Genomic DNA, 21,819 nt, shown 5'->3' with positions numbered 1-21,819 from the left:
TACTCTTCAGAGCTGAAAGTTGAAATAGTGGACTTTTCTTTGGTTACCTGACCGTATAAGTATTTAGGGTGTGTGTGGGGAGGCTACTGGTGTCATTAAACCAGTTTAGTGGCATTTACGTAAGATAATCACCAGGGACACCTGGCTAGGACAACCCCATATATCATATGGTTAGATGCATTGCTTACCATCTGCGCATGCTCAGATTCGGATGGACGTTATTAAAAATAGGTTGGATTTTGTTAATCTTGTATAATAAAATTTTGTTCAAAAACTTTGTTTTTGGAATTGCTTAAGGGTAAACGTGACTAAGGTATCAAATAGCTCGTTTGCTGTAATCCTACTGAACATCGGTTATGAGACTGGAAAATTTGTCTTATCATGATATTCGAACCTTCTGGAAAATTTTGCCTGTTCCCGTAATTATTTTAACGTGTAAGTTTATGTGAAAACAGTAAAACCGTTTTGCTGTCACTTGTTTTAGATGATATTTGACAAACATTAATGTCTACATTAGTTCTCCTCGTCCTAGAATGCACTTCGTAGTCGGAAGGCCCAAGCTTAGCTCACATAATGCAAGTTGGCATTGTTTTCCAATACTTTGGCAACATGATTAGATGTGAGACGTAAAGCGTAACCATTAAAGCTATTCCCAAGCTTTAATAAAGAATAAATGATAAATCATAGTTAAAAATTCTGCAGATATGTTTCGGCGAGATTAAGTTTATTTCCTTCGTTGTAATAAATTAATTTTTTTCTCTCCACAGACCTACTACAGCCAGGGTGATTACATCATCAGACAGGGAGCCAGGGGAGACACGTTCTTCATCATCAGTAAAGGCAGAGTAAGTATTGTCCTACATTGGCAAAAATATTCCCAAATGAATATTACCTTTTATAAATTTGCAGGGTATTTATTACGTATTCCTGCGAAAATTTTGAACCGAGATTTCTGCTAATTTCCCGTTATCCTATTTCACTCAGTAAATCTACACTACCATGAATTTTTGGTTTTATGGTAAAGAGAGATGGTAGGTGCATGGTATTGCTGTTATCTCGGTTGGTGTTTCTTTTCGGCTCTTCTAGATTATGAACATGGCCTGAAATTTTTAGGCAGACCTAATAGAAAACATGTAATAAATAAACATATTTATATGCATACATACATATTCAAAGTGTTCTGTGTGTGTATGTGTGTATATATATATATATTATATATAATATATATATATATATATATATATATATATACACGTGTCTAATGTATGTATGGATAAACGTACGCCTACACACGTATACATGTATATCTACTTATGAGCATATATATATATATATATATATATATATATATATATATATATATATATATATATACTTATATTGTGTGTATATACATACATTAGATACATGCATATACATACATACATACATACATACATATATATGGGTTTTAATGCCTTTATGATATAAATTACAGCTTCAGTTTCATATAAAGGTATGTCATGTACAAAGAGACTGGATCGTAGAGTACCCAGGAGGAGTTATGCCGATAGACAGATTTTTTGGGAGGAAGAGATTTGCTTGATCATCAGAAATCATTGAGTTTTTCAATATAAAATTCGTCTTAAAGTATTGAATGTAACTTTATCCTTTTCAAATAAATTGATATTAGTAGTTGGTGTGTGTTGTAAGTGCAAGAAATCATGTTTTTAATCCGATAGGGGGTAGTTATAATGGGCTGTTAGAACTACATGAGCCTTTGCTTTGTCTAAATTGATTCATAAGCATCTCTGCGGTAGGTGAACATTTTCAATTTATTTTAAACTTGTAACTTTTTACTTCTAATTTCACTGACAAGAAACTGTCCTGTGTAAAGGGAGGTGGAGAATTATAGCTTTTGCACTTTTAAGCATACGCGCTCTAGGCTTGATTTAATGAACCAAGTTGACTCCTCTCAACACTCATTAAGTGACGTTTTAGAGGCTGTAATAATGCGCTTGACGCACACGTAGGTATGAGGTAGGAATTTTAAGTGCCTTTTTTTGTATTATGGTTACCGTAAAAGGGGACAAAATTAGTTACATTAATTACCATTCGCTACAAGTTAAGGATTACGGCATGTGTTTGCTTTATTCAAACTGGTCAAGGGGGGGAGGGGGGGAAATATATGAAAAACTATTGAAAGGTGGTTTCACTATAGTCGGAGACTTTTAAAAAGTTTCTGTTAATTTGGGGTAAATGTCTTGATATGGAATTGCTGTTCAGTTTACCTTTGTGTAAGGGTAAGATTATAATTGTGGCTATACTGTACATAACTCGCTTTAGGGACCTTATCCGTTGCCTTACAAAATCTTTTGCTATACAACTCCATAAGTAGTTTTTACTTCACCGGTCTATATCAGATTGAAGTATTTTACTTAAGCGCTGTACTATACGGCAAGAGTTATGTGCACGTCATTTACCATGAAGTTAATTGTCACCTTGAATCGGTAATAATTTACTATTGTAAGATTATAACATAATGAAATCTGAGAGAAAACATTAGATGTAAAACTCCTATTTTCTTATGTTCGATGTTTTAGTATTATTCTAAGTATTTGCTCTTTTCAAACTCCATATCCAAGGCCTTATTTACACAGTAATAAGCTTTTAAATGCATAAAAGGTACTTCATTTTCATCGCTCGTATTTAATGAAGACCTTGGACTAGGGCATCCGCAAGCACTTCCTCAATTTTGCGGTTGACTTCCAGAGGACTATGTCCTGACAGTTGCCGACACACCGTCTCTCTCCTTTATACGCCTTTTACCCATTGTTCGTTCCAGTGCTTTACCCAAGATATGTTCCGTAACTGACAAGATGAAAAGTCTAAAATACCAAACTGATTGTGTGGTGATAACGAACATATTTATGGGTGTCAGAAATATGTATATCGAGAAGGAAATGCAGCTGTACAAGTGCTGCTTTTGGTTGCTAAAGAAAATACTAGAAATTATCCTAGTTAAAATTTCACCGTAGAGCTGTGTGATCATATCAATCATTCGTTTATAATTTTATAAAGTTGAGCAAGTTTTCCAAACACATCGATGAGTACGTCTTTTGATTTTTGAAGGATTGTGTTTCTTACGTCTAACTTGAGCACAGATTTCCTCACCGAATTTTTCCTCTGCAGGTTCGGGTGACTATGAAGAACCCAGGAACTCTGGATGAGAAGCACATTCGGTATCTAGAGAAAGGGGAATTCTTCGGAGAAAAAGCACTTCAGGGGTAAGTATTTATTTATTTATTTATTTATTTATTAGCAAAAGGAGGAACGAGAAACTTGAATCATCACTTAGAGGGGACAGTATGTTCCTGCATCGTCTTGAAAATTTAAATCGCATCTGACTCTGTTTGAGAAGTACTGTATGTGAGTGCATATTCAAACATTATTCCCACTATATTCCTAGGCAGGAAATATGAAATATTTCACCATTCTCTTCAATGTCACTATAGCCAAACAGATTTTTTAGGTATGCTTCATCATCTTTTATTGATTTTCTCGCCATTTCAGAGAGGACATCCGTACAGCCAACATAATTGCAGATGATCCAGATGGTGTTACTTGCTTAGTTATCGATCGTGAGTCCTTCAAACAGCTTATTGGCAATCTGGACGAAATTCAACAACGTCATGGAACAGTCGACAAAACGAGAAGGAAGTAAGTCCTTTTTATGTATCTACATACACGACAAAACGAGAAGGAAGTAAGTTTTTTTATGTATCTACAACTACTGTATGTAACTTCTGAAGGTGCACATCGTCTTTTGGAATTTGTATAATATTTAGAAAGAATGAAGATGTTATTGCCACTGTTAGTTTAAAACAATGGTAATGAAAAAGTTGATGTTTGATACATAAAATTGTCATTTAATTCATTGGTACATAACCTGTTAAACCTCATCACTTAATGTCATTGTTACTCAATTTCATTTGTTACTTAATTTTGGAATTCTCATTATTCCAAGTTTCATATTAGGAGAGAAACTCCAGATTGAGAAAATGAAACTCGCTACTGTCAGAAAACTTAATTTACATATTGTAGCATTAAATAAGTTGTATTAAAAATACTGTCGTATTTTATAGCAATACAGAAAATTTAATCACGTCATGTGTTCTTTTTTTCACCATGATTTTAATGATTTTTATTTTCTATTTATTTAATTGCTTTCACAGATTGAATGAAGAGTTCACAAACATAAAACTGACAGACCTACGTAAAATTGCTACTCTTGGTGTTGGTGGTTTTGGCCGTGTCGAGTTAGTGCAAATTGCTGGGGACTCCAGTCGGTCCTTCGCTCTTAAGCAGATGAAGAAGAGCCAAGTGAGTGCAAACTAAATATTCTGTATGGAGTTGTAATCTGTTTAAATATGACTCATGAAAAAGTACAAAATACTAAAAGTCAAATGCTGATGTAATTATATCTTGCACCAAATGCTGAAATAGTTGTACACATGCCCTTTAGTACTGCTTTTTCTCCAATTTTACTTTATACAGTACTCATCATTCTTTTACAGTTTTGTCACTTTTGCATGTTCATTATCACTGCTTTACTCTTTAGAATTAGTTTTAATATTTTATACTATGGTGGTCTTTCCCAATTTTACTGATAATGAGTGGCTAGAGAATCTTGTACCTTCAGATGTTAATATATTTTCAATTTTTTGTGCTGCTTTCTGTCATGAACTAGGTTATCCTGTACCCTGATATAAAGCTTATAATAATAGCTCTATACTTAGTGATATAGTATTCTTTCAAACAGTCTGTAAGCTTATGCAAAAAAGTTCGAAGTAGTCAAGAAGTTTAGAAGTTAGTGTGCTATTCGAAATGGTACTATTATTTGTAAGACATTTGGAGACTGCATTGGGATGTTTGTTCTTTATAAAATAATTTTCATTATCAAGTGTTTTTCTGTATTTATTACTGTTTCTCAGACTTTTTAATTATCGTATTTCTCAATGTGCATTTTAAGATAGCCTTAGGTTTAGATTGTTCAGATATGGAAATTCTAAAGCCCCATAAGTAGGTAGATAAAATATTATTTATTGATGCATTTTCCCTCTAAGTGGTCATAATAGGTTTTCTTGGCTATATTCATACAATTGTAAGAGAGATATTTAGGATAACTTGGATTAAGAACTTCCTACATTTCAGTAAATTCACCATCAGTATACTTACTTCTAAATTCTCATAGAGCCCCAAGGTACACACAGGAAAGTTACAGTTGATGTTGTATTTTTGGAGTGGCTCGAACAGAATTATACATGTGAATTGATTATCACATGCAAAGTTATGACATGAAAGGTGAGCAGCCTGCCCTGGTAACCCCTTGGGTACTAATGTTCAGGTACAATGCTTTGGTTCCAATTACGTTAATGACCCCTGTGATCTGTTGGTAGCCCTCTCACCTTTCATTTTAGAGGTCATGGTTTGATCCAAATGTGAGATAGAAATTTATACCGTGTATGTTATTGTGTATTGATTTCCAGTGATAACAATAAATGTGGTAATGTATCAGTTTTACTTGTATGTAGAGTTAACTGATCATAAATTTTATATTAGATGTATAATTTGTCGCTATAGCTGTTCTCAGACATTAGCATCCAGACTAAAGATGAAGTTAATGTAAATTTGATTCTTTTCATGTTAGGTGTGATAGTTTTAATATAGTTATAAAAATGTACATTTTTTGTACTTAATGGTTATACGTGTATATGTAATCTAAAATATTTTCCAAAAAAATGTAATTTCACCTCATCTTAAGGAGGTTGGATAGGGTTATTAAGGTAAAAGTGCACATGTTAAGGAATATTTTCAAGTACATAATACTGTATCAAACAGAGGTGTCTACTGTGTAGCTTAATCAAAACATTAATTCAAAATTCACCCCTCTTCTTGTTGAAGGGTTTGATTGATTGATCTATGAATTTTAGGCATATTTACCAAGCACTGGGGCAACTATGGCCATTCAGGGCTTCGAATCAAACAATTTCGCTAAAATTCATGTTGAAGGGGTTTTAGTTAGATCAGAACAGATGTTTGGAACCATGTCTGTATATGTTTTGTAATAGGATATTGTGATGACATATATAGATAAGTATGGTTGTATTGTAAGCCAACACTTGGTTATGATCAAATAAGAAAGTTAGGACAGGTGAACTTGAAATGATGCTCTCTCTCTCTCTCTCTCTGCAGAAATCTTAGCTCTCTCTCTCTCTCTCTCTCTCTCTCTCTCTCTCTCTCTCTCTCTCTCTCTCTCTCTCTCTCTCTCTCTCTCTCTGCAGAGCAGAAATCTTAGCCTTTTCAGGTGTATATTACAAATTTCTTATTGTGTATATGTACTTTATGTTTAAACCATGAAGTCTTGGTTGGTAATTTTCTATGAATTGGGATCATATTGGTCATACAGTATTGGCTTTTATGTAGTGTGAAGTATTGTACAGTAACCACCTACTAACAAATGAGTCGCGTTCTAGATGGTCGTTTGTATGTTGAATGTTGAATTATTGGTAAGTTGGTTACTGTACTCTTTCTCGATTAAATACAGAATGATATAAAATTAATTTAGAGGTGGCAAAGGGAAGCCTCTGAACACAGTTTTATTTTGCGATCCTGTTTGTTTGTAACTATGAATGTTTGTAAGTTGGATGTTCGTAAGTAAGGTGGTTCCTGTATTTTCATCATTTGCTGTAGAACTCCTTTGCAGATGTATAAATATTTTAGCTTTTTTGTTTTAGTATTTTATTCATTTTATATTTTTTAACAGATTGTTGAAACAAGACAGCAGCAACACATAATGTCAGAGAAAGAGATCATGATGGCAGCAAATTGCGACTTCATTGTTAAGTTGTACAAGACATTCAAGGATCGCAAGTATTTGTACATGCTTATGGAGTCTTGTCTTGGAGGAGAATTGTGGACAATCTTGCGGTAGGTCTATTCTTTATTTATTGAATGAAGAGTAACAAATGTCTTTTACTACTGAAATAGGTATACATAATTTCCCTGGGATAGATTTGCTTGCGACCCGTTGACTTTCTTAGAGGATATTCATGCCTTAATATAAGACAAATGTCTGTCTACACATGTAGTGGAGATCAAAGGCATAAACATGTATTTCATAAGACATGAAATAGGCATATTTTTTCAGGCCACATTATGACTATGATTGACAGCAGATTATTTTGTATCTTAAGATCAATGTATACCACAGTTGAAAGGCACAATGTACATTTAATTTCATAATGAGACATGAAACAGGCTTATTTAACCAGGTTACCTATTGACATATACTGTAAAATGGTGCCTACATTCCATACCTATTTCCATCAAATATTTCTTTTCTCATTTTTACTATGCTTTTCCCCTACTGTTGCATTAATGCACAAATTTTTTCATGTAGGTATATATAACTAAAATTGCAATATATTTTGGCCATCAACTTCCTATTAACGTATACTGTACAGTATCAAGGGGACTGAATTGCAAAGTAATATATGTGTGGTAATGTATTAAAAATTAAGTACTATTTACAAATTAAAGTGCTCAGTTTTTAAAATTGCCATATTCTACAAGTTTGAGAAAAATGAGGTAGTATATTTCTCTATAGATAATACAGTAATTTAATGTATAGGTCTTCCAGCTAGCACTTGTTAATTTGTAGCTAATCATCATACAATAGTTTCTGTGGGAACTTAAGACAATGTTGAAGTTTCTTGTGACGTTTCTTGTAAAAAGAACTATCATATTTGTTGTAGAGAGAACATCTTATTTGGTAGTCTTTGAAGTCTTGCAGTTCTTTAGGGATCTAATTGTTCCTATTTTCAATCATGCCCACTTCAAGAATGATTCCTATGAATCTTCATTGTCAATTTGTAAAGAATTTTCTGGTTGAGGATACTTAACTTGATGTACTGTACTGTAGTATCTTAGGTTTTCAATTCCTTTGTTATTGTGTTCATATATACGTACTATGTTGATATGTTACAATTAATGATGCCAATTAAAGAACACCTTATTGTGTATTGCTTTTTATACAAGGCCTTCAATTCTGTTTGTGTAATTCTTTATACATTACATTTAGTAGATACATTTTTTAATCAAGGAAGCAAATAAAAATAACCATGCCATTGTTTTGCAAGTCAGCATGGCCATTTTATTGTTTTAATATAGTATTTTGAAGGTATTTTCCCTTGTGTATGATTGTATGCATGAGTATCTAACTTTACTTTGTTTTCTATTAATGTAATCTGTAGCATGAGTTTAACACTAAAATTATGGCATATCAGGGGTTACAATAAACATGCTTTTATATATTTTAGTCACTTAACTTTATTCCATAGCTTTAACCCTTGCCTTCATAATGTATCTTATGGTGTTCGTATTTGACAAGAGCCTGTAGCATTTTGATTATAGTATAGTGTATTTTGTTTTAGATATGTGTCTTTTTGTAACATGCATTGTTCTGGTATCCAAACAAACTATATAGCATCCATTCCCGTCCTGCTCCTCAAAGCTCATTAACAGAAATTAAAGGATTCAGTTTTACTAAAAATTGTTGTCAGGTCTCTTTCAGAATTAAAAATTTGCACTCTTGAGGGAGATTGATACCCATATTTTTTATTTTATTTTACAGGTGTCTATTTTTGGCAAAAGTTTTTACATAAAGAATTTTGAATAGTTTGTTTGTGATCTCCATTGAAAGTTGTCAGTTCCAAATATGCTGGGTATATTTAAAAGATTTTTTGGAAGAGTGATCACTTCAGAAATCTTATATAAAAATATATTTACATGTTAGAAATATAGTCTGTCATCAGCTGGAATTGTAGCATTTTCCAATACAGTATACTGTTTGATGACAAGATTTTCAGTTAACTTTAATTTTACAGGTATACTGTACTCATTAAATTACCTTGTTTCATCTTGAGTTTGTAATGCAGTGTATTTGAGTTTTTATTAGCACTTAAACATTTTTTTTTAACCACAAAGGCGTCAAGACAGTCATATGGCGTGTGGACACAACTTATTATCTTACAGAAGGTAAAAGCAACATTAAAAATGCAGTGAGCTTCATCCCTTGCCACTTAGATTTAATTTTGCCCTTCAGTTGTTTTTTGTTATTGCTTTTTGTTGTTACTGCTCTGCATGAGGCCTTTGCAGGAGTTAGGTTGCAAAAGTTTTCATTTGTATTAGTCATCATTTGCAAAACAGGACTGGTAAGTTACTGGTTGGAACTTGTATGGGAGATTTTTTTTTTAGGCCTCATTCTTGTGTATGGAGGTTCAAGCCTAGACAAAATAATATTTTCTATGGCTTCATTCAGTCTATTGGAAAGTGGTAGTTGAGTTATACATGGTATCAAAAGGGTACAACATCACTATAAATCAAAGTATCAATCACTCTGTTTCTTATCATCCCTGGAAAGGGAATGCTGTAAGAACTTTCAGTTTCTACATTTAGTAGAACTCAAATGTATTTGTTGTGATTTGATTGTTCATTTTGGGGGGGAAAGGGTGAAATGGTGTAGGTGGGTTTTGCTGTAGTTACATAGATGGTTCTTTATTAACCTTCATTTCCCAAATCCAAGATCAAGTATATTTGCTATATAGCAACACAGAGGTTGAGAATGAAAATGTGATGGATGGACAAACCGGGGGCCTCTTTATATCCTGACCATTGTTTGCAGGGATGTTGATTAGAATAATTTTTATATATGTGCATAATAAACTACTCATCTCAAGCATGGGGATTGTTTGCACTTTGTTGAGATCAACACACCTGATACAGGCAATTTTACTAAGGCCGTAGACTGATGTCACGCTTAACAACATCTGTAGTCAATGAAACTCGTCTTTGATCTACAAACAAATGCACATCATACATATAAATATGACAAAATGCATTTAGATCTAATTCACTAATAATGCTGTATATTCACATGCTTAAATCCGCTAACATATCTCAGTGTAGTGTAATACAATAATGTAACGGTAACACAGAACACTTTTACTAAGTTGCATACACATTTCAAGTGATGCAGCTTTGTTAGTGTCAAAACAAGAAGAATGCATGATGCATCATCAAGCAACCCTTAAGTATCTAGTATAATATATTTGACCAGTATCAGGGAATATTCCATCATGAACTTCATAGGAACCATCACAAAGTGATGCTTAAAAGTTTATGCACTTTTAGTAGTATACCATCATCCCTTCAGCTTGATGTTACTTGGGCTGATCCTCATGAGGCAAAGATTTCTTCTGTCTAGGTAGAATATTTTTAATTTTATGGTGATAGATATTGAAAAAAAAAATCCTTGCTATCTGTCTTCTAATGTTTTATATGACCTTGATCTTGTGAGTCTTGAATGGATAATGCAATACAGTGAATATTGTGTTTTTTCTCAAGTAATAACCATATTTTGTGAATTAGAGTAAATTTACTTGAAAATATGTAAGCATTTGGAATTATTCTGTCTCTTGTAATCGATCAACCTACTCCTTATACATTAGAATTCACTGAGTGCAGGAAACCGCGCTAGGGTATATTTTCCATCAAATGAATTTTCTACAATTATACGGAGGAGGATCATCTTGATTTTTATGAAAGTCCTCTCTTTTACTTACCTCTAGCTCTGCTCACAGTAATTTTGTACTTTTCTCTTATAAAATTAGTTAATAAATAGGTAGTTGCTTGTACTGCTTATACATCCCTTGTCATATTTAGTATTCACTAGCCATATTAAATCTAGTTTTCTCTTGTTATGTAGCTTACTTACAGAGACTGTGTGGGATTAAGGTACATTATTTGTTTATAAACATTTTTGGACAATTTTCAAATTTATGGAACTATTTATGAAATTATTTTTTTCTTTAAGGAGTGTAGTTAACATTTTACTAATCAGAATGAGTTGATGCTTTTTTATACCCTTTTGTCACTAGTGCTAAAAGTCATTCATGGTCTAGTATGGATAAAGGTACAATACTCCATGCTATTTTTAAATTGATTTGAATTGCAATCTTAGTGAGATCTAACAAAGCTTGAAAATATTGTTTTGTGAAAATATTAACAACTAACCAGTCAGTACCATTGTTATTTGTGATGTGTAGGGTAATTTAGTACTCACAACCTTTTGGTTTTAATATTATTTCCAAGAGAAAAAGATAAATACTATACTGTATTGCTCAGTTTATACACCTAAGAAAAGGAAAGTACTCATTAGTCAATTTTTTTTTTTTTTTACACAATGGCAGGTTAACTTGAATCACTATTCCACCCTGTGGTAGGGGTGTAAGAGCACTACCACCATAGGTCGTGTCGTAAAAGGTGACTAAAAGGACAGCTGTTGCCTTGCAGTCTTAGTTTTTTAGTAAAAGGCTAGGCCCACTGCCAATAACTATGGAAACTGCTGCCTTGCAGTCTTACTTTTGATTAAAAGGCTAGGCTCACCGCCAATAACTGTGGAAACTGCTGCATTGCAGTCTTACTTTTTATTTAAAGGAGAGGCCCACTGCCAATAACTGTGGTTGATGACAGCAAGGGCATGCGATCTAAAAACCCTTGCCAAATAATAAACCATGCCTGATGTTGTAAGGAAAGGTGCATCAGACAACCGACCCCTTAGTGTAGGGATAACGGTAGGAAAGAAGTATCAAAAAGCCGTCCATATGTTGTTAATACATGTTCATTGTACAATAAGTGATTCAATAGCTAAACTTTGCTCTTTTTAACACAATACAAATGCAAATTAATTATAAAGAATGTAAAGAAAACCAAAAGAAAATTATATTTATGCAACAGCATACATATACAGTTCAATACTATTCCTACTTGATGGGTGATGTTCATAAGCTTGATGAGATGGAGGAGAGAATGAACTAAGGCAGCAGCAATGTTTTTACCATTTTTGTGGGGTTTTATATTAACCACCTAATTTTCCAACAAAATAGCAGTATGTACACTTATTAGCATTAACACTAACAACTTACTGCAGAGCCATGGCACTAATTACTCGGACACAAATTAAGTGCAAGATAGACACTGCAAATACTGTAACATGCATGCAACCACATGTTTGAATTCACCGACTAGGACTAAATGCTGCCACATGGCCAAGCCGCTGAATGTTGGAATTAGAACATTATGTACCATGACTATTTTTTTTTTTTTTATTTTGAACCTTGAAATGGTTTATACTGGTGTGGTATTTTCTATAAAATAAAGATTTTGCATTTTGATGACTAAATGCTGGAACTGTATACAGTGGACCCCCCGTATTTGTGTTTTCCGGATTCGCAGACTCACACATTTGCGGATTTCTCTCGGAAACGTTTCCCTGCATTATTTGCGGAAAATTGCACATTCGCGATATTTTTCTGTGAGAAATATCCACAAATTCCTGGTTTTTTTTTAACAATTCATCATAAAATGCACTTTTTGTGATAAAACTATTAGAAAAACCAAGTATGAAAATTTTTAGTGGGTTTTTCTTGAGTTTTAACTAACAAGATAGGCTGTTTTTAGCATTTTTATAGGGGTTCCAAACATTCGCAGGTTCTAACTATTCACGAGGGGGTCTGGTACGCATCCCCCGCGAATATGGGGGGACCACTGTACATACAACTTTACAGTATGAATAGTTGAACACCATGCAAATAAAAATATTTTTAATATTTTTCAAGTTTTTTGTGATATTATATTGTACATACCATTCCTATATATAATTTTGTATATTCTAACATCCATTTTCATGTGATTGGTACTTTTTTATGGAGTCCTGTTTTTTTATGGCTTTGTAACATTCATTGGTTACTTAAGAGGGATACCATGGGAATACCATTGTGGAACTGATACATTAGTTATTTCACAGGAATACCATTAGCTTCACTTTTTTTTTATGTAAAATGGGAGATAAACAGGCAGCTTATCAAAACATTATCATTTTCACCAGTGTCAACAGAACTAACAGCATTTCAGAAGTATAGTACATACAGAGATATTAGGAAGGGAATCTAAGGGTCAAACCTGGAAAAAACTTGTAACCAAGTAATTTCTTCACCAATGTGTTTTGATGGGTCCCTAGTTTTACCCCACCCCCCCAAATCCCTAGCAAAATTTTTAGGGGGTAAAACCCCCTGAAAATGCTATTTTTATTACATTGTCACATGAAACTCCTAACAATGGATTTTATCAAAAACATTATTATAGATGAAATTAAGGTAGATCAAATCACCTTTCTAATGATATATAATTATGTATACTTTGTGTATCATAGTACCTATGATTCGACATTGGTTGGTGCTAAGACCCTGAAAATGCATTTTTTTAAAATTTTGTCTTTCAACCTTCTTTTCTAAAAATAACTTTGCTGCTCTATTAATATACATGTATAACATTCTCCCAATAAATTTGTCTCTATAATGTATAAAAATGTATATTTTACTCAATTTGTGAAGGTGGTACGCAGGGTTTTGAAAATGTACCCAATGAATTTTCATAAGTGTGCTACTTTTAAGTTCGATATATGAAATAATTCAAAATGTTTTCTGCTCTTGAAATAACAATTTAATGAATGAAATGATATAATCATTTTGACCATAGCAAATTCTTAGTTTAGAAATTGTCTCATTTGCTGTGGCCCGACCTGATCCGGTCGTAACTTTTTTTCAAAATGCTCAATGATTTAAAAAAAATCCATTTTGATGGAAAACTACTTTTTTTTCATATATGAATAAATTGTATACATAATGGTGCATACCAATGTATATTGTACCCGATCAGTAGGCTATGTATTATATATCTGGTGAAATTTGGAAGAAGGTTACATAACAAACTGAAAATGCATGATTTTACACAGATGCTGAAACCTACTAAGAGTTTCGAGAATTTCATAAGTAACCGTTTTCCAAATTTCACCAGATATATAATACATAGCCTACTAACTGGTACAATATACATTGGTATAAACCATTGTGTAGACAATTTATTCATCTACAAAAAAAAAAACTTTTTTCATCAAAATGCATTTTTAATTTTGAGGCATTTAAAAAATACTTTACAGCTGGGTCAGGTCAGGCCATAGCAAATGAGACCATTTTTAATCTTGAGAAGTTGCTATTCATATAAATTGTTATTTCATGTATGGGAAACTTTTTTATTTACGTATCTCATATATCAAATATAAAAGTAGCGCACTTATGGGAACTTTATTGGGAACGTTTTCAAAACCATGCAGTTCCATCTTCACAAATTGAGTAAAATATACATTATTATAGACCATTATGCAGACAATAAATGAATAGAAACAATATTATATATTAAAGTACAGTGAAGCTGTTTTTAGAAAATGCTCATTAAAAGAGTTGAATGACAAAATTCAAAAATTATGCATTTTCATGGTTTTAATATCAACCTTTGTCAAATCATTGATGTTATACTAATACCACAAAGTGTATACATCATTATAAATCATTAGAAAGGTAATTTAATGTACTTTAATGTCATATACATATAGTAATAATGTTTTCGATAAAATGTATGTTTAGGAGTATATAATGTGAAAATGTATGAAAAAAATTGCTGTGTGGTGGTTTGCCCTCCAAAAACTTTGCTAGGGGCCCCAGGGCATTAGGATTTTTTTTTTTTCTTTTTTTTTTTTTTTGGCTAATACACATACTAGCAACCTATCAGAACACACTGGTAAAGGAATTATTTGGTTACAAATTTTTACCTAGTTCAACCCTTAGATTCCCTTCCTAAATGGAGTTTACCTAATTGGGAACCCTTTTTTGAACCATAACACCTTTACAAATTGAGTAAGATATATATTATTATACACCATTATATAGAATATTTGATATATTTTCAAATTGCAATGAAAATTTTTTCAGAAAATGCCTATTTTAAAAAGTTAAAAGATGAAATTTGGAAAATATACATTTTCAGGTTTTAACATCAACCTTTTTTTAATCATAAGTATGTACTATACTAACAGAGCAAATTATACATCATTATCTAATTTAATTTTGTATATGATATACAGTAATAATGTTCTCGATAAAATGCGTAGTTTAGAGCATGATGCAAAAATGTTAAAATTCGCGATTTTAGGGAGGTTTTTGCCCTACTAAAAATTTTGCTAGGGGCCCCAGACATTAGGGCTTTTTTTGCTAACAATAGGGACCTATTAGAACAAATTGTTGAAAGAATTATATTGTTAAAAATTTTTTCTTGGTTCAGCCAGTTCTGATGCCAAAATTCCCTTACTATATAGTCTATGTCTGTGGTTCCCAAACTGGGGTCTAGGAGAAGGCGTTAGGGGTTCTGCAACACAATGAAAAAAATGTATATTTTTTCCAACTCCAGAAAAAAATTGTGACTATTTTCACCAATTTGACTTTGTATTGAATTTAAAGCAATTAAAAATATTGAAAATATTTCATATATTTACTTATACGTACTTTGTGCAGGAATATGCAAATAATAAATGTACTACATTGAACTGGTTGGGGTGATAATGAATACTACTTGTGATTGGCTGGGACTCATCAGATCTGGGGGTCCTTGGTATGGTCAAGTTTGGGAACCACTGGTCTATAATATCACTGAGACAAAAAAATCAAGTAAATTATGTAAATCCACATTGTTTGGGTTGGGCCAACTAACCTTACTGTTTAATTTGTCATGAAATTGTTTTAATCTTGTTGCTGAAATGCCACAATAGTCCTGATAATCTGTTTACTATGTTGGTAAAAAAAAAAGAAAAAACAAAACATTCTGGATAACTAGTTTAAGTACAAAATTTCTAAAACATAATTTGGCAAAAGTAACCCTTCTAAATGCTTTTAAGTATTTTTAAGCCTGCAAGTGTCGTTACAAAATTTTAGGTCATCTAGTAAAGTAAGACATTTTATATTTACCATTGCATAGCCAAATTTCTTAATGATTGGCCCCTGGAATACCTTGCACAGATAATTAAAATAATCTACTCCTCAGAAAATTTAATATCTTCATGTAACGTCAGTGGAGGCATTTTACCTAAAATGGAATGTGTCAAATGGCACAATGATGTTGAATCAGTATTCCCAAGACTACCAAGAGGAATATTTTCCCCTAGATATTGGTAAAGTGGAGAAAAGATGTTAATCCTTAAAAAATTATAAGGTGCTAGCTTTAAAAAAAATTGCTCCCTAGCCTTAATCTTTAACTAGTATATTATGGTTTGGTTATGGAATTGAACTTGAGAAGAAAATAATTTCTTATTAACTGTATAAAACTTTGTGCATTTAACATCTTTCCCTATGTGTGTTTTTGCATTTCCAACTTAGTAGTATATCACTACTAAGTAGTAATTATACCACTAATTTATTTTAATTGACCTCAGTTAGCAAGGATTTGCTAAATAGTGCTATACGCATATGGTACTTGCACACATGGAAGAAAGTTCCTTTATTGCATGCAGGAATATGCCAGGAAATTCTTTGGTGCAATTACTTTAAGGGAGATTTCTTACTCTTCATATATCATCATTGAGTCTGTTGATGTCATTACACTGGACTCCTTGGTCAGAGATTAGAAATAATTAGGATGAGATAATCACTAAATTGGGGTTTCAATTCCTTCATTATCACGATCATCATTATGATCAATGTTACACATCAATTTTATCCTTCATGAGTTTAGTATATTACATCATTAGTATTAGTAGATGGTGTGCTTTCAGAAACTGTAAACTGTACTCTATATAGAAATAATGTTAGAAATAACAAATCATTCTGAATATGCGTTTAATAAGAGGGTTCACTCATTACTTATATGATTGGCTGCTTTCATTTCTTTTTACTACTTTAGTAGGGCTATTCCAGATTTTAAAACTGTATTACTTTATTTTCACATTATGTGCTATGCTAATAAAATCATCTAATTAAAGAATTCAGGTATCTGTTGAAAAATATGTAATTACAAGCTGTCCCATATCATAAGCACAGTGTTTGTAAAATTTTATTATAGGGTCTATATATTGTTACCTAAGTTTTCAGTGACATCTTATATCGATGACATACAAATACTGTACTCGGAACATAATTAAATGGGTATTTTTAAGTGCTATCACTAATAAAACCACCTGGGGTTGTATGAAGTTACTAAAACGAACTATATTTTATCCCCAAATTATATTTGTGACAAAAAGTATATGTAATAAAATTGATATAGGGGTGTGAATTGCATTACATACCATTCAAAGCATGGTTTTAAGTTATATAATAATTTTCTTTGTTAATGAGAGAAATATGTAGAGATTGTAGCCATGATACAGATACAGTATAAGGTGAAATTACTTCCTCCCTATGATACATTCAGTATCCATTCTTATTTAGAATTTGCATAATACGGTATCCTAAGTCTGTGAATTTAAAAGTTACTGTAAATTGTGTATGCAGTTTGAAAGTGAATGAGTAAATATAACAAACATACAAGCTGTAAGATGTATAAGAATGGACTTCAAATATCTCAAAATTAGGAAGATTTGAAGTTTATATCAATACTGCTGCAAAATGCTAAAATTATATCTAAATTAAACATATGTGCCAGAAGGAATTGCATCTGAGGAGGCAAGGAATGATCACCCTGTATTTATGTAGCTAGAAATACTAGATGATATGCAAATGCATTATGTTTGTGGTAGAAAGGGCAAAATATTAGATATTTTTATAAGGAAGCAAAACATTATTTAAATCAGATTTATGAATGAAATTTAGTACTGCACATACAGTGTAGTAGAGATAGTTGTGTGTAAATGCAACAAGTGAAAAAGTTGCAGTGAACTGATGAATTCTCAATTTTATAATCTGACTTTTCAGTACTTTTGAAAGTTCAGTACGTACTGCTGAAAGGGCTACTATATGCAACATGTTAAATTCTAAAGAATTTGAAACTTTTAGTTACCATATAGGGTTCTGCCAGAAGCTTCTGTGCAAAGTAATTGCAGGTATCAGTATTGCTCTTGGATATATATGAGTATGTATGTAAAAGTATTGAACAGTACTGTACTAAAAGGAACTAATTATGAAAATCCAGCTACTGCTATTCCCATAAGAGTGAGGAAAGTGAACCCTCTTGTTCATCATGTTTTCCGTTTGAATTTTTAGCATAATACAACTAAGATTTTAGGTAGTAATGGAATTGAGTGGGCCAAAATGCTTAAATATTTAGTTACATTAGAAATGCCTTAGACTATTAACTTAGAGAATGTTTTGCAATACTGTACCATACTATATTTTTGTACCATACACACTGTATGCATATTGCATAGAAAAAGCAATTATCTAGGCATTTTGCAAATTATTTTCTTTCAATTGTGATTTGTGCATTTTGCAAATCAAATTTCATTCAATTGTGATTTGTATATAACTTGCTAAATGTACAAGTTCATCGTTCCTTTATAGTATAAGTCTTTCAGTTAGTGAAAACTTTGGGTGTTTAGTTAGTATATACTGAAAATTGAGGTACATCTGTATTAGGTTTCCTCTGTACATACAGCATTAGTGTGAGCTATCAGAATTGAAGCATTTCCGTACGAAGATTTTGATACTTGAAAAGATACTGTACCATACAGTACCACAAATAGTTTTCCCAATGTGGTCTAATTCATCTGGTTTTCATTTCGATTACAGGGACAGAGGAAATTTTGATGACCAAACAACACGGTTCTATACAGCTTGCGTGGTTGAAGCTTTTGATTATCTGCACTCCCAAGGTATCATCTACCGTGACCTTAAGCCAGAAAACCTGCTTCTCGATCTAAAGGGATATGTCAAACTTGTAGATTTTGGCTTTGCAAAGAAACTACAGGTGAGAGAATTATTCTTTATGGGTTTTCCATTGTAGTAATGTTTTGAAAACCAGTTAGTCATCAAGGTTTTTAATACATGTACTGTAGGAGTGGTGTAGAGACCACTTCACTAGAAAATTTTGTTCCACACTACTGTGATTGTAACAAAATACACAAGTGGCAATTCTGACCCTGTCCAAACACATAATTTAAAACAGCAGTAACTTGCTAGTTCATAATGGTGATACCAGTAGCTTGCTAGTTCATAATGGTGATAAGTTTTTGTGAAATATACGTATAGTGGTCAAAAAGAAAAAACGCAGGGCATTTATGAAGTTTACTGTATTATTTACAAAGAACTAGAAACTTGGAAGTAGCTATCCTGCTCATCAAGGACAGTATTTTTTTCATTAGTGTGGATTGTGTTAATTTTTGTTATTTTTTTTAAAATTTGTTCTTTCTGTTGGCAAAAGTGGTTCTTTTTATCCAGCATTATCTTAGGCCTAATTTTTTTCAGCTCTAATTGCTTGAAAATGTCAATAACTTGGCTCCAGTTCTTAAGCAGGTAGTGAAAACTTCAGTTGACAGGAAAATATTGTGAAATATTTACTTTAGATTACTGCTTTTTATCTACTTTTTAACATACGATTTTCAAAATACAGTAGCAGTAGCTACAAAAATGAGTAAACATCATGTGTCTTTTAAGAGAGACAACTATTTCATGTAACATTGTTAAACTGTGCAGACCATTGTGGAAGTGGTCTTGGGTATATGGTGATGTAGCACTTGCATTTGCTAAGAAGATTGAAAGATGTATAGTTTCAGCTGTCTGGTTTATATGTATACAGTATTAGTAGGTTGTCTGAAGAATAGTTGAACTGAATGTGGTGAAAGTGGCTTGATTACTGATATGGTAACCTCAGGTTATTCACTTGGTAAGTTTACTGTTATGAAAACATTCCTTAATTAGGGATTTGCATAGTCCTTAAGGCTTCATAGTCAACTGTATATTTGTGGTATACTTTTATATTTTATGCAAAATGCTCCAATATGGATACAGTAATTCACCCAGCCATGGGTAGGCTACAATTATTCAGCGAGTGCCAAGGTGGAGGTGCTTTCTATTGAGTGCTTTTATGACTTGTACACATCATAAGAGCCAGATACTAGTATGTATGAGTTTCTAGGAATACACCAGTATAGTACCAGAATTTTAGATAAAACACTTGATGTGCACAGTGTATTGATACAAATTATCTCCTGTAGGTTGGAAGAAAGACATGGACATTCTGTGGAACTCCTGAATATGTAGCACCAGAAGTAATTTTGAATAAGGGTCATGACATTTCTGCAGATTACTGGTCTCTTGGAGTCCTTATGTTTGAACTCCTCACAGGTAAGTTTGCATAAGCTTGCTTCCTAAAACTGGAGAAAATTTGTTTCCCAAGAATGAGGAAAAGTATAAGATTAGTATTTCATGTAGCTGCAGTAATTAGCATTTAAGTATGAATGTATAAAGTTTTTTATTTTATTCTTGACATGGATTTATTCATGGGATCGTGTGATAATTTTATGTATGCAGGTACAGTTTGCATTGAATTTCAATAATTTTTGTGTATAAAGTATATTACTGTATTGAGCATATTCGCATTCTAATTTTATAACTTAATTTTTACAGGAACCCCTCCATTCACTGGTCCAGATCCAATGAAAACCTATAATTCTATCTTGAAAGGCATTGATGCTGTTGAGTTTCCCAGAAACATCACAAAGACTGCAAATGGACTTATCAAGCGGCTTTGCAGAGATAATCCTGCAGAACGTTTAGGTTACCAGAGAGGAGGAATTAAGGATATTCAGAAACACAAGTAAGTAGTATTCGTGTTATTTTTACAGTTCTCCTAACGTAACTTACTAAAACTTACTTTGCTCGAAAGGCAAGTTACAAACAGAAGAATTCAAGTGTGTTAAGAACAAAGCAGCAGTGGCAGTTTGTTAGCTAACATCCCCTCGTAATTGTTTGAGGAAAAAGATATGTGCTAGGTGATGTAGAAATTGTTGGCTGGGATGAGACATCAAGCTCATCTAAAATGTAGATTCTGTAATAGGAAAGGTTACAGTGCAACAAGGATAATGCATGTGAGTAAATGAACTCAGAGTGGAAGTGGCATGTGTACTGAACATAAATGTGAGGCAAGAATACAGTTGCTACTTATCAATATATTAGTGTTATGTACAATGGGGGAGAGAATCCATTATACTGTGACAAATACATGTTCCATATACATAGATCATAGTATCTACACCTCCCTCCCCCCTTCACACTTATGTACAATGAAGGAGAGAATCCATTATACTGTGACAAATACATGTTCCATATACATAGATCATAGTATCTACACCTCCCTCCCCCCTTCACACTTATAGTCCCCTCTAGAGTGGGTTCTTCATCTGGAAAACCTGGGTGATCTAAGTGGGGCTGTAGGAGAGCTGTTTGAGGTCTCTCTTGCGTCCATGTGAAGGTCCAAAGGAATGCAAGGTAAAGGGTAAGCCCCAGGGGTTGATACTGGGTACAGGATGTGCCAGTTCCTCCAATGTACTCTTCAATTGGCTCATGACAATCTCAACCTTGTCCCAAAGGTGAGTGACTGTCCAACTTCTAGCCTAGGTAAGCGACGTGCAAGTTGGTTGTACAACCTCTGTACAAGTTCGGCTCTGGTGGCAGCAAAACAATCTTAGTCCTCGCCTTTCTTTAGCCATTCCTGCGAGAATGACTGATGATGAGCAGGCACACAGGAGCAAAGTGGGTGGACATATATAGGATTTGTGCAGGAGAGTGGCCCATAAAGTTTGGAGTGTTCTGTAACTCCAAGAGGCCATAGTCAAAGTCTTCACAGTTGATGTTGCCAGAGGGTACCGTCTTCAGTATAAGGTGCTTCACAGCCGCCTCT

At 33.0% G+C, this 21,819-nt stretch overlaps 1 protein-coding gene across 2 annotated transcripts in view; it reads left to right on the top strand.

The window, feature by feature from the left end:
- LOC135217138 (cGMP-dependent protein kinase, isozyme 2 forms cD4/T1/T3A/T3B-like) overlaps window positions 1-21,819 on the top strand; it is a 679,403-nt gene that overhangs the window by 650,021 nt on the left and 7,563 nt on the right. For both annotated transcript variants that reach the window (XM_064252849.1, XM_064252848.1), the window contains 8 exons: window positions 768-845; window positions 3,172-3,266; window positions 3,553-3,699; window positions 4,215-4,362; window positions 6,806-6,969; window positions 18,711-18,888; window positions 20,135-20,264; window positions 20,547-20,736. In XM_064252849.1, the coding sequence (XP_064108919.1) occupies window positions 768-845; window positions 3,172-3,266; window positions 3,553-3,699; window positions 4,215-4,362; window positions 6,806-6,969; window positions 18,711-18,888; window positions 20,135-20,264; window positions 20,547-20,736 (1,130 nt within the window). The remainder of the gene's footprint in view (window positions 1-767; window positions 846-3,171; window positions 3,267-3,552; window positions 3,700-4,214; window positions 4,363-6,805; window positions 6,970-18,710; window positions 18,889-20,134; window positions 20,265-20,546; window positions 20,737-21,819) is intronic.

Source organism: Macrobrachium nipponense, chromosome 7 (genome assembly GCF_015104395.2).
Source record: "Macrobrachium nipponense isolate FS-2020 chromosome 7, ASM1510439v2, whole genome shotgun sequence".
NCBI lineage: Eukaryota > Metazoa > Arthropoda > Malacostraca > Decapoda > Palaemonidae > Macrobrachium > Macrobrachium nipponense.
Note: the sequence above shows the minus strand (reverse complement) of the source record. Positions and strands in the feature narration are given on the sequence as shown.